The sequence below is a fragment of the Oryza sativa genome, chromosome 4 (assembly GCF_034140825.1).
Source record: "Oryza sativa Japonica Group chromosome 4, ASM3414082v1".
NCBI classification, from domain to species: domain Eukaryota; kingdom Viridiplantae; phylum Streptophyta; class Magnoliopsida; order Poales; family Poaceae; genus Oryza; species Oryza sativa.
The window spans coordinates 5,619,368-5,631,954 of record NC_089038.1 but is presented as its reverse complement, the minus strand read 5'-3'; the positions used below and the strand labels follow the sequence as shown (position 1 = coordinate 5,631,954).

Sequence of the window (12,587 nt, the reverse complement as noted above, 5' to 3'; positions counted from 1 at the left end):
AATGAGCTACAACCAATTATTACATAAAATTGCTCAAAAGCAATCACGCACCAAAGAGTTCACAAAAACACACCAAATTTAACAAAACGTAAGAACAACTAATAGGCATCAACACAAAATAAAGAACCCACAATTTATTGAATCCTATTTGTAAACCTCCACCAAAGATAGCGAAAAGCTGCATTTCCGTTGACTCAAGTTTATGACATGCATTATTTATTAGCTAGCTTGATGTCATCACACCTTTGTAGTTACTTTTCTTTGTTGCACATCATTTTTTAGACAAAAATGTAATTGCAATTATACTAGTGAACTAAGTATACACAACTTCTGAAAGACAGGCATAATCACGGTTTCGGATCAGTCATTTCCAATTTGCATCCTTTCACAAGTGTAGGGGCACTAAGGTATTGTTAAAAACTTAGACGAAACTTTTTCTTCACGTCTGACTAATGAAAGTACATCTAGGCCCCTAATTATTTTGGGTTAATTGGATTCATGCCATTGCAAATATGCCGATTCAGATAAATACAATTATAATTCGTCTATTCGTATCCATGACATTCGAAATCGCACTAAATTGAAACCATGTCATCGCTGTCACGTTTTCTGTATCAAAATACTCCTAGACATATGACCCACATGTTAGTTCCATCTTCTTCCTCCATCCTCCCCTCTTCTTTCTTCCAAATCTCTCTCTTCCTCGTCATTGCTGGAGCAGGAGGTAGAGCAGTGGTGTGTTACGATCCCTCTTGACCTCCATCAATCAACAGCAAGGAGAAGGGAAATACTCCAATTCCAACACAAGATATCAAGTATTTGAGATACAACTTGAGGAAGGGATTGAATCATAGACACGGGAATCAACAATCTAGAATGGGAAGAAGAAGCAAGAGATTGGGGAATCAGAGAATTGGAGCTTGAGGTAGGAGAGCATTTGGGAAGAAAGGAGACAAGGCATTTGCCTGTTCATTCATATGTTCATCCATGATCCAAAGAACTGCAGTGTGGCTTGGTTTTATACTCCTTGCTGTTTGGTTGGGCCTAGAGCCGGCCCAGCCCATGTACATGACATTCTCCCCTCCTCGAAAATCGGCTTGTCCCCAAGCCGATATAGCGGTTCTGCCGGGATCCCATGGAACATATAAATCTTCGATGCAGGTAGCATTCTCATCACTAGTTTTTCAGAATATTCTTGCCTTCATGTAGTTTAAGTAGCAATTTGTCCAGATTTTGGTGAAATATGAAGCTCCATACCACTGTGCTCTTGTGCTTGAGCTGAAATACAACCATGAGTTTACGTACTTGCTGAGCCCCTTCACTGTCCAATCTCTTGCTCCAGAAATCAGCATTGAGATGTAGCTGGATCCCATGGTAACTTGAAGCATAACCCCAATAAAATTGAGATGCATAACCATTTTAACAATGCACATTTGCTTATCCATATTTGCTGATGTCATTGAGCCTTCTGAGCTGATGCAGTTCAGTTTCCCAACTGATGCAATTCCCCCAGGATCCCATGGCCTTGACATAGCATATTCTTGAACTTGGGCCTCATGAAAAGCAGTAGCTTGCATGAAGTAAAGTATGGCTACTAGCAGTTTGATAGTCTCAAGATCCCAAAGCTATGTCATCTTCATCTCTGTTATTATAATCTGCTGAATTGTAGATGATACTTTGAAATCCAAGTGACGTAGATTTAAGGAATAACCTATGGAGAAAGTGAACTGGAATAGGCTCTGATCTTGACAGCACTTGCACAAATCATGAACTTGATTTAGTTCTTGATCTCCCCATCTTCCAAGAGCAGGCCAAGAGCGTAGTTTAATTAGCTTTGTCATTGAAGCCATGATCTGCAGCAATGGTTCCAGGTCAGCCCTCAAACTAACTGGGAAGACAATTTGCAGTGGTCGTAGTTGTGGTTGCTGCATGTCCTTCCTAACATGTAAACCATCCAAGTGATGCGGATGAAAAATAAATTGCCAGTGCTTTTCAGTATGCATGGTCAACATAAGCTGCTGCATGAACCAATACTCCATAATGACAAATAAATCAAGAACTGCATTTGATTTCCTCTGAACACTAAGTCCTTGCAAACCAAATTCTCCTGGATCCCAAATTATTCCCACCAACAGAATATATTGCAGATGAAGTGTTTCAGCCAAATAAGATTGCATGTGAAGCTCCCGAAGATTTACTGAGCATCCCCTCACATCAAAGTTGCTCTTGGCAATCAATTTTCCCATATAAGTCAACCATTGAACATTTTGCAAACTATCCCAAGGTCCAAACAAAAACAGCCATTGAACCTTACTCGATGTCCTACCGAGTGAGAAAAATGCTCCAACATCAGTTTTATCTCCTGCTTCAAAAAGTGCTGACCGAGGATTCTTCTTGCCTTGTTTCCGTAGCAATTGCCCCTGCTCCTGAACAATAGTCACACCAATGCGAAGAGAAAGATCAGGTAGTGACCATCGTTGTAGGAGATACATCACGTCTCCGCTACTTTCATTCAATTGTGGATTAGGCCATGGTTGTGGCTGGTGCTCCACTCGATCACCTTTGCAATTGGCTTTGAGAAGGTGGCCAATTCCATAGAAACTTCACTACCACGCCTTCACTGCCTTGACTTAGCTGTGGATCAGGCCATGGTAAGGGCCGAGAACCGAAGGTCATCTCAGCTTGGTTCCATGGAATTACTGCTCTCCAAGGTGGTACTGGTGGTGAGCTAGCTGTGTATTCTGAGCTCCGGTCAAGGCAACTATAGCAAGTCAAGTAAACGACAGAAATAGCTTGATGGCCAAACCATGGATTGTTGAAGGATGTTTGCAGTAATGTGAACTTGGAATTCACTTCAGTGAGCTCAACTAAATCCTCGGTGGCTATGTCATCATCATCATCATTGATCATTTGTTCATTGCCTTTCGTCAAACACTTGGTAGGTGTCCCCATACACGACTCATTAGTATCAACCAAGCTAATTGAATTGGCCTCCTTTCTGACCTCCATGTGTTGGGAACTAATTCAGTGTTGGTGCTCGTAACTGCCACCACTCTGGTGATATCAACGCTTGCGGTTGACTCAACCTTGATGTCGCAGCATGTCACGAGCATGTTGTTGAGCATGGCAATCATCTTGGCACACAACTCTTGGAATGTCTCCTCTGGTTTCATCTCAGATTTGTCCATGTCGGCCTCATCCTCCTTAGTCGCGGTGAGGGAAACCGGTGGCGCCGCTGCTGCTAATGCGGCTGAGGGCATAGATTGACTCATGGTGGCCGGGAACACATGTTCCAATGTGGTAGGAGTGCTCTCGGCATCGGACTTGGTGATGGCACAGCTTGGTACCAGCATCGAACACTTGGTGGGTGTCAGCACTGCACCATCCTTGGAACAAGGCTGCACATGCTGAGCCTCGAGTAGGCACCCTCCATCATAGATGTGGTGGCCATGGGTGGCCCCCCGAGCCTTCTCCGCACCACCTCTCGCCCGGAACCAAACAAGAGCCTCCACTCGCCATGCGTCGGCCACCAGTATATGCAATTCCTCCGCTCCATAGATGTCATAAACCTGGTGCAATACCTCATTGGTCACTGGGTAGATGATGTGGCTCACTTGGACATGAAGAGCAGCACCTGCACCAGTTCCCAACCAGCTCGGCATTTCATCAAACACCTAGCAGGTGCCTCTAGTGCAACTACCTCCAATGCTTGGATTCAGTATCTGGAAGTCGCTGCTGCAACCGTGTGTCGTCCACCTTGTCTCCTGGCATGGAATCCCACGAACCGACGGCTCTGATACCATATTGTTACGATCCCTCTTGACCTCCATCAATCAATAGCAAAGAGAAGGGAAATACTCCAATTCCAACACAAGATATCAAGTATTTGAGATACAACTTGAGGAAGGAATAGAATCATAGACACGGGAATCAGCAATCTAGAATGGGAAGAAGAAGCCAGAGATTGGGGAATTAGAGAATTGGAGCTTGAGGTAGGAGAGCATTTGGGAAGAAAGGAGACAAGGCATTTTCGTGTTCATTCATATGTTCATCCATGATCCAAAGAACTACAGTGTGGCTTGGTTTTATCCTCCTTGCTGTTTGGTTGGGCCTAGAGCCGGCCCAGCCCATGTACATGACAGGGCGTCACCGCTGGAGCTGCTGCGGCTGCTGGACATCCCATGGGTGGACTCCTGAGCGAGTGCCAAATCCTGCTGTTCCCGTCGACCATGGCATACATGCCCACCAGCTTCACCATCCTAGCACACCAGGCGTGGCACACACTCACGCTGGGAGCTTGGGACTAGGCACCAAGTAGTCCAAGGCGGTGCTCTTATGTTTTGAGTCCGAGGGAACGAAGACCGCCGTCGACTAGCTCTGGCCGGCTATAATCCCGCTCGGGGACGTCAACAAGAAGCTCATCCGGGGGCTCACCGGCTGGCAGCGAGATGGCCCGGTTCAAGTTCAGGATGGTCTGCCTCATCATCTCCATCTCCACAAGTTCAGCGAGATGGCCCTGGTCGTAGTAGCTCACTAATCCAACTCTTCAAGTGCTCTTGATAGTTTCATCAGTGCAGGTGTTCCACTTTGTCCACAAAAGAATCTGCATAGTCCGATTTTTTGTGGTCCAATTGGTTTATTCCAGTGTCAGTGTTCCACTTTGTCCCGCTAGAAGGTGTTCTTACATATCTACTGAGCCCAGGAGGAGGAAGGTAGAGAGAGAGAGAGAGAAGAAATTGGGGAAGAAGATAGAAAATGTGACGGTGAATTGGTGATGACATGGTTCTAATTTTGTTCATATTCGGATGGCATGACTACAAATAGATGAATTATAGTAGTATTTGTCTGAATTGGTGTATTTGCAATGGCATGGATCCAAAATAACCCAATTATTTTGATGGTTAATGATAATGTTATTAGTGAGGACTAACATTTTAATTGAGAATATGTGAAGGAATTTTAGTCCTCTAAGAGTTGATGTTCAAGGCAATAGCCATTCGTGTAGCAAAAAGATGAAAAAGGTAAAGATTCAAATGGTAAAATGTTTTTTTTCTTGCTTGTGTCGATAGGGAAGTCGTACAATTAGATGGCATGTTGTCTCCTAGGAATGAGTTTGGTGCTCAAAATTGTTGATGAAGTGTTTTTTATTCTTGGACTTTACATTCTCCCAATATTTGGAATTTCTAAGAGTGGTTTTTGAAATTTCTAGAGTAAATTTTGGAAAACTGCAACTATAGTAATAAAACTATCAGTTTGCTGCAGCATTAACGACCTATTTCAGTTTGTTGCAAAGATTGCGTGGGAAATTATCACAAAAGTGCAACTTTTACGTGGCCTAAGCATACTATTGTCACCTACATGTCGTTTAGTAGCATAAGATGTAAAAGTTGTAGTTCTATGATAATTTCCCACGCTATCGTTGCAGCAAGGTGAAATATGTTGCTAATATTGCAACAAACTGATAGTTTTTTCCCTATAGTTGCAGTTTTCTGAAATTTACTCAGATTTCTAAAAAGGTTACGCCTTGAAAAATGCTCGTTGGTGATTTTCGCAAGTTCCAAATACTTTTTGGCATTCTCGAAACGGTCATGGCTAGCCAAAATGCTCTCGGTGATTTTCGAATTTTCCAAAAATATTTTTTCAAAATTTTTGGAAATGTGAAAAAGCTCTCTAGTGATTTTCGGAAATTCAAAAAAAGTGTATTTCAAAAATTTTGAAAATTTGATTTTGCTCTTTGGTGTTTTTTTGGATTTTCCAAAAATGGTTTCCAGATTTCTGAAATGGTAAAATCTGTGAAAAAGCTCTCTGTTGATTTTTGGAATTTCCAAAATTCTATTTTGCCGAGTTTCTGGAAATTTATACTGTTCGGAATTTCCGAAAATGCATTTCAAATTTTCCAAAAGGGGAATCTTTGCTCCCATCAGCAAATATGTGGGTGTGCCTATAAATAGTCCCCCTTCACCCCCAAGCTAGGGTTGCTGCTCTTATTGCACACTTTGAGTCGTTGGCTTGCTTTGACTTGAGATTTACTTTAAACCTTGCTTTCTCACTTCTTCCTCTCCACTGATCTTCAATCTTAGATTTCGTGTGTGTGTGAGAGAGAGAGAAAGAGTGAGTGTTTGATTTGAGTTTGTGTGAGTGCTTGATGTTGACTATAAAAATTTATTGAGCATTTGATTCATCCCCAAGAGATCATTGCTTCGTTTGTTACTCTTGGTGGTTAAGGACACCTAAACGGGTTGGGATCAACCTCGAGGCACTGATTCATTTGTGGTGTGCCAAGGAATTTTGTGAAGGTCGAATCTCACTTTCAAAAGGGACGATATACCACTAATGAAAGAATTGTGCATTTGTGCAACCTTGAGGATAGGGTTGAAAAAGGACCCGGCTCTTTGTGAGCTCCACAACGGTGAGTAGAATCCTCTCACGAATTCGAACTTCGGGAACACATTAACTTGCAAGAATCCCGGTGATATCCCTCTCTTACTCCTCTAGCTTTGTTATTTTGTGCTGCTAGTAGTTTAGATGGTGCATTCCTTCCATACTTGTGCCTAGCTAGATCTAGTTTAACTTGTGTATATCGCTTTATCTATGATTTTCAGAATTTTCATAACTTCCGAAAAGTATTGCTTTCGTTTTTACTTAAAAATTTTAATTGTCTATTCACCCCCTCTAGGTCGAATTGACCCTTTCAACCAACTACAAATCTAAGTGGCATTACACATTTATTGGCATAGTAGTCTTGTTTAGGGCTAACAAGGCAAGCTTCAACAATCTCAAGTGCCATCTTGCATGCAATCCATGCCATCGCTTACAAGATCATGGCCTAAATAAAGCACATGCCTTGAAAGAAAGACGCGATGGGAATAACCTGTTGGTTTTATCACACATGCCTTTCCATTTCTGCAAGGCACCATACAAAATGAAAAAAAGAATTTTGCCATTTGATTGATGCCTTCTCTCACTAGCTTTCGGACCTAACATCCATACACTGACTAGAAGCCTCCTCCAAACCCTAGTCCCCGCCGCTTCCCCTAGGCTTGTGCCCAACATGGAGGATGGCACCCACTATAGTTCTCACAGCCGGAAGGGTGCATTGATGCGCGCCGGCCCCCATGGTTTGTGCCCTAGTCCCTAGGCTTGTGTCCAACATGAAATCCTATCTTACTGTAAAGTTATAGCCCACTAATTCTAAAGTTCAACATGCAAGCATGCCACCTCATCATCCACTAGCAATAATTACATACAAAACTTACGTAAGCATGAAACATCCAAAAAGGCTAACGGGCAATCGATCGCCCCTAGTGATCATCCCCCCCTCCTCCACATAGTTTCCTTTTTAGGCACCACATTACTTTCCTATTTTAGTAAATTTATGCACCTAAAGTTTGTACACTTCCAGTTTACACATCTAAATTTTATACACATAAAGTTTAGAGACCCAAAGTTTATAAGTCAAAAGTTTATATATCCGATTCAATTTGAATTTGAATTCAAATATTTTTTACATATAGTATTTCTATACATCTAAAGTTTATACACCTGAAGTTTAGAGACCCAAAGTTTATAAGTCAAAAGTTTATATACCCGATTCAAATTTAAATTTAAATTCAAATATTTTTATATATAGTATTTCTATACATCTAAAATTTATACACCTAAAGTTTAAAGACCCAAAATTTATAAGTCAAAAGTTTGCATACCTGATTCAAATTTGAATTTGAATTCAAATATTAGTTTATAGATCCAAAGTTTATAAGTCAAAAGTTTACATACCCGTTTCAAATTTGAACTTGAATTCAAATATTTTATATATATGTATTTCCATACATAAATTTTTCTAACTTTATTTTCTTATTTTTTTAAAAAAATTTATGGTGTAGTAGGAAGAGAAGAAGGGGAGGAGGAAGGGGGAGAGGAGCGTATCGGGGGATGGGGGCGATCGCTGGGCGATTACCCGCCCATTAGCCACACATCATCTATAATTCATTGGATTCTACAAATCAACATCCAATCATCTTCCTTCACATTATTTTTCATAATATTTTTAACATATATATCCATTATTTTTATAATACTTAACATATATTCATCCATATAATCAAAGTGCGAGATATCATATTTCATCTACAATCTCATACAGAGTCTACCAAATGTATTTCTCTATGAACATAGTTTGACAAATCAGTTTTATTTGTTGTTAATAACTAATATAATTTTAACTTAGGAATTTCCCCAGCACATCGTGGGCAATTCCTAGTGATTATAGAAACATCAAAGCGTGGGGAATTCCTAGTGACTATAGAAACATCAACCAAATTAAGCTCCTTTAACTTAATTTTCTTTGATGTGAGGCAATAACATTTGAGCCTCTCTACCAAGTGGCAAGTCTCAGTAAGTCCGGGTGTGTACTTACCCACGATAACACTACGTAGTCCATCCGTCTTATAAAAAACTAATCTACTACCGGATGTGATATATCCTCGTACTATGAATCTGGACATACATCTGTCCAGATTCATCGTACTCCCTCCGTTTTGAGTTTTTGTTTGCAACGTTTGACCACTTGTCTTATTCAAATTTTTTAAATTATTATTTATTTTATTTATGACTTACTTTATTATCTACAGTACTTTAAGCACAACTTTTCATTTTTCATATTTGCAAAAAAAAATTGAATAAGACGAGTGGTCGAACATTGCAATAAGAACTCAAAATCTCTTATATTGTGGGACGGAGGGAGTATTAGAATATGTCACATCTAGTGCTCGATTCGTATTTTATGGGACGGAGGGAGTAGGGTTGTGCCACCAAAACAATTTAAGTTAAATTAATATAAACCCAAAACAATTTGTTTCGATTATATACCGTGTATATGCATGGCAATGTATCTTAAGCGAATCAATTTAGGCTGTGTTTATTTCACTTCAAAATTAGAAATTTGGTTGAAATTGGAACGATGCGATGGAAAAGTTAGAAGTTTCTGTGTGTAGGAAAATTTTGATGTGATGGAAAAGTTGAAAGTTTGAAGAAAAACTCTAGAACTAAACCCGGCGTTAATGCCAAAAGTATGAATAAATTCGAATTCAAAACCGTGTTCAGAAACTTCCGGTTCCGGACAAAATTATTTAGCACTGACCAGCTGTGGAAGAAGATTCCACACAAACCCACCTCTCCCTCTCCCCTTCCCTCCTCCTTCCTACCCCGCCGCCGGTGCTTGTCGCCGCCGCCGCCGTCAGAGAGGGCGAGGAGGGCGGCTCGAGGAGGAGCAGCAGCAGCAGCAGCAGGAGGAGGATGGGGTTCATCTCGTTCGTCGGGAGGGTGCTCTTCGCCTCCATCTTCCTCCTCTCCGCCTACCAAGAGTAAGCACGCGCGGCACCATCAGATCTCTCTCCCTCCTTGTCGCTGGCTGACCGGCTTCTTTTTGTTCCTCGCCGATTTCTACTAGTATAGGTCGTGCCCGTTTCGTTTGGATTGGTTGGTAGGATCGAAGAGTCGTCTTGAGGCAAGATCCGTGCGTTCTTGGATCTTTGATGTGACAGATCTGAGAGAGTGGGTAGGTGTTGTTGATTAGCGGCATATCGTCGTGCGAGTAGAGGCATGGGATTCCATTCCACTGCAAAAGGAGAGGGGGGATTGGGGATCAGATCGCACGCGGCGTGAATCTTGAATCCCTGCATGATGATGCGCATATGCATCATCAGTGGGAGCATGCATGTTCTTTCTTTCGGATGCAAATACAGTAGCATGTTTGACAGTTTGGAACACTAGTTTGCAGTTCCTCTGATCCCATATGGTCCAAATACTCCAGTGTGTTCATCATCTGTGCTCATCAATTGGGTATGTGACGTCCACATTATGAGCTGATTTGATATCTGTTTGGGTTGGCCAAGATTGTGGTGCTAGCAGCAGCAGCAGCAGCACTGTGCTATTGGTAGACTGACCCGTACTCCCAACCGATTACCAAATCCATCTTCGTCTGATAACTTAGGTGTGGCATGAGTCGAGTTTCCAACAGTTTGTGCCGCTAGTGGTGAAGCTCTCTCCCAACCAATTCCAAGTTTATGACTGGTCACAATGCTGAGTTAACATGACTGTTTTGAACATCTTACATTTGGTGATCTTTTAGGTTGGGGCCTGACATTTTTATTATCTCAGGGTATAAATATGGTTCACCGGAGAAGCAGCGATTTGGAGATCACTTAGTGTAACTGATTTTCGCGTTAGCTTATGAGTTACATTGGTCAGGGTTCTGTAAACTGTCTACTGGTACAATGCCATATGTAAGGAACAAATGTCTTGCCAGTTATTACTGTATATAATTGGTGGCTTTGATGCATAACCAGTATGAGCTGCATGGATTAATGAATAACACATACCATTTTTAGTATAGGACATTGCCGTGGTCATGTTTGCCAATGTTGTGACTTGTGAGTAATAATCGACCTTGTCCAATATGTAACTTTTATTTTTCTTGTTTAAGGTTATGTGGATCAACACCATTTCAATGAACAAGGGTAACTAAAACTTCTGTTGAATTTTTCCTCTCTTTTTCATTAGTTAGTATTGTGTGCATGCTTTTTTGTCCCCTTTGCTCCATAGCTTGCCAAAACCTTTCTACTTGCTTGTTACAGTGACGTTACAGCAGATATCACTATTTTTTTCCACATTATTTGAACCATTGAATGTATATGCTTGAATCTGCTATCAAGTACTAATACAAGTTTTCTGAAGGTTAAGATAAATTTTGTTATCATAAGTAGGATTTGTTATTCCATATATGTCTGCTCTACTTGTCTCCGTGGCAAAAAGGACAGTCATACTTCTCTTGTCAACCCCCCTGAATTGTTCTCCAAAAAAAACTCCCTCTTAATTGGTAGCCAACGCCCAACGCTTACAAGTATTAGTTCTTCTGTGGCTTGTGACTCAGAATTTAGCGCAGGAATTGGCAATACAAGTCCTTTGGTAGCCTCCCCTGTTTTTGAGTTGGTTGTAAAAAGTACTTCTGAAACTCTTTTTAGTGGTTAAATAATTCTTTTTCTTCTTTCCATGCACCTTTTATACTGTTGAGAATCTTGAATACAATTGTTCATACCTGCAGGTTTAGTGAATTTGGGACTGATGGTGGACCAGCAGCAAAGGCCTTGAAGCCAAAATTCAATCTATTTACGCAGCAAGTGTCCAAGAGCTTAGGAATGGCAGTGCCACATATTGATGTATGAATATTTATTTGATTTGGCTGCCCCATTCTACCTAATATTGTTTCATTTACTTATACCATTCTACCTCTTTTTCTACAGATAAAGACTGTCATTGCTGCTACCATGTTTCTTAAAGGCTTTGGTGGTCTTCTGTTCATCATCAGCAGCTCATTTGGAGCATTCCTACTGGTGGGTAATCTCCTCCTGCAGGCACAGCACCACCTAATGTGTTTTCTTTATGCATTCTGCACCATGCCTACCCAAAGTAAAATATTATGTGTATTTACTATTGTATGATATATGTAGTTCTTATTGTTTTACCATATAAATTGGCAATTTTAGCTTTATTTCTGCTTTGGCACAGCATTTTGATACATTTTAACGAGATTTTGTCCTTTTAAAGTCATAGCATCTGGAAATGGAAAACTAACACTATTTTCCTAAGAGCTCAGTGTGCATCTCATTGTCAGTGTAGTATATTTCACTTGACTGGTGCATATAAGATGCACTTTGGAGTTTGGAGTTTGACATGTGATTCACCATAGTCCAAAGGCCTTCATGTTTTTTTACTCTGGAAGTAAACAAATGTTCTGTAATCCCATGAAAAACATTAACCCATTCAAAATATATGTAATTCAGATCTATATATGTCACAGCAACACTATGGATCTAAGTATTTTAAGGATCCTGGGTTAAAATTATTGTGTAAATGTGTGCTTTGTCTAGTGTAACCCCATAGTATTTCTTTCCCTTTCTAACTATTCTTCACATTCTTTGTCGGAGATTGGAATACTGAATATCTTGCTCATTTGTGCAGCTCCTGTACTTAGCAGTTATAACACCTGTTGTGTACGACTTCTACAACTATGAAATGGAGTCTTCACAATTTGTTCAGCTTTTCGTCAAGTTCTCACAGGTTTGTTAGCCCACCACCTCACTTACTAAAGTTTTTATTTCAAAATAATTCAGCCGTTCTTGTTAATTGTTACAATCCCCGCATATTTTTCTTGTCTATTCAGAATTTGGCACTTTTTGGTGCCCTGCTTTTCTTCTTGGGAATGAAGAACTCTATTCCTAGAAGACATTCCAAGAGGAGGGCCGGGAAGACCAAGACAAACTGAAACCAGCCACTGTAGTAGGGGAAGCTATTTGTGCTCCTTATGTTTGCATACTTTACAAAGTACATGTCTCAATTTTCCTCTTGATACTCCATAGAAATTGTGAATTGGGGACTTAACAGAACCTAGTATGTAGGATACCTAAGTATGTCTTTATCAGTTCTGTTATCGGTATATCCCGTTGTGTTTCTTCTGTCATGAAAGTACCATTTTGCTACCGAAATTGTTTGTCTATGGAAGATCAAATAGATTCATACAATTGTTTCCA

The 12,587-nt window shown here is 40.6% G+C and overlaps 1 protein-coding gene across 3 annotated transcripts; it reads left to right on the top strand.

The window, feature by feature from the left end:
- Positions 1-9,101: 9,101 nt before the first annotated feature.
- LOC4335098 (uncharacterized) lies at positions 9,102-12,587 on the top strand. Of its 3 annotated transcripts, XM_015777998.3 has the most exons (6): positions 9,102-9,362; positions 10,159-10,283; positions 11,102-11,216; positions 11,301-11,390; positions 12,019-12,117; positions 12,221-12,587. In XM_015777998.3, the coding sequence occupies exons 2-6, from the start codon at positions 10,231-10,233 to the stop codon at positions 12,320-12,322; spliced, it is 459 nt and encodes a 152-aa protein (XP_015633484.1). In that variant the 5' UTR covers positions 9,102-9,362; positions 10,159-10,230; the 3' UTR covers positions 12,323-12,587. The 3 variants fall into 3 exon arrangements, with proteins under 3 accessions (XP_015633484.1, XP_015633483.1, XP_066165616.1); XM_015777997.3 differs by lacking the exon at positions 10,159-10,283; XM_066309519.1 differs by lacking the exons at positions 9,102-9,362; positions 10,159-10,283 and adding an exon at positions 10,489-10,517.

Excerpts from the sequence above, each read along its gene's own strand:
- LOC4335098 (XM_015777997.3), top strand. The coding sequence starts at position 9,295 with ATGGGGTTCATCTCGTTCGTCGGGAGGGTGCTCTTCGCCTCCATCTTC. Across the intron at positions 9,363-11,101 it reads CTCCTCTCCGCCTACCAAGA|GTTTAGTGAATTTGGGACTG; the intron begins GTAAGCACGCGC and ends TCATACCTGCAG. Across the intron at positions 12,118-12,220 it reads TTTTCGTCAAGTTCTCACAG|AATTTGGCACTTTTTGGTGC; the intron begins GTTTGTTAGCCC and ends TTGTCTATTCAG.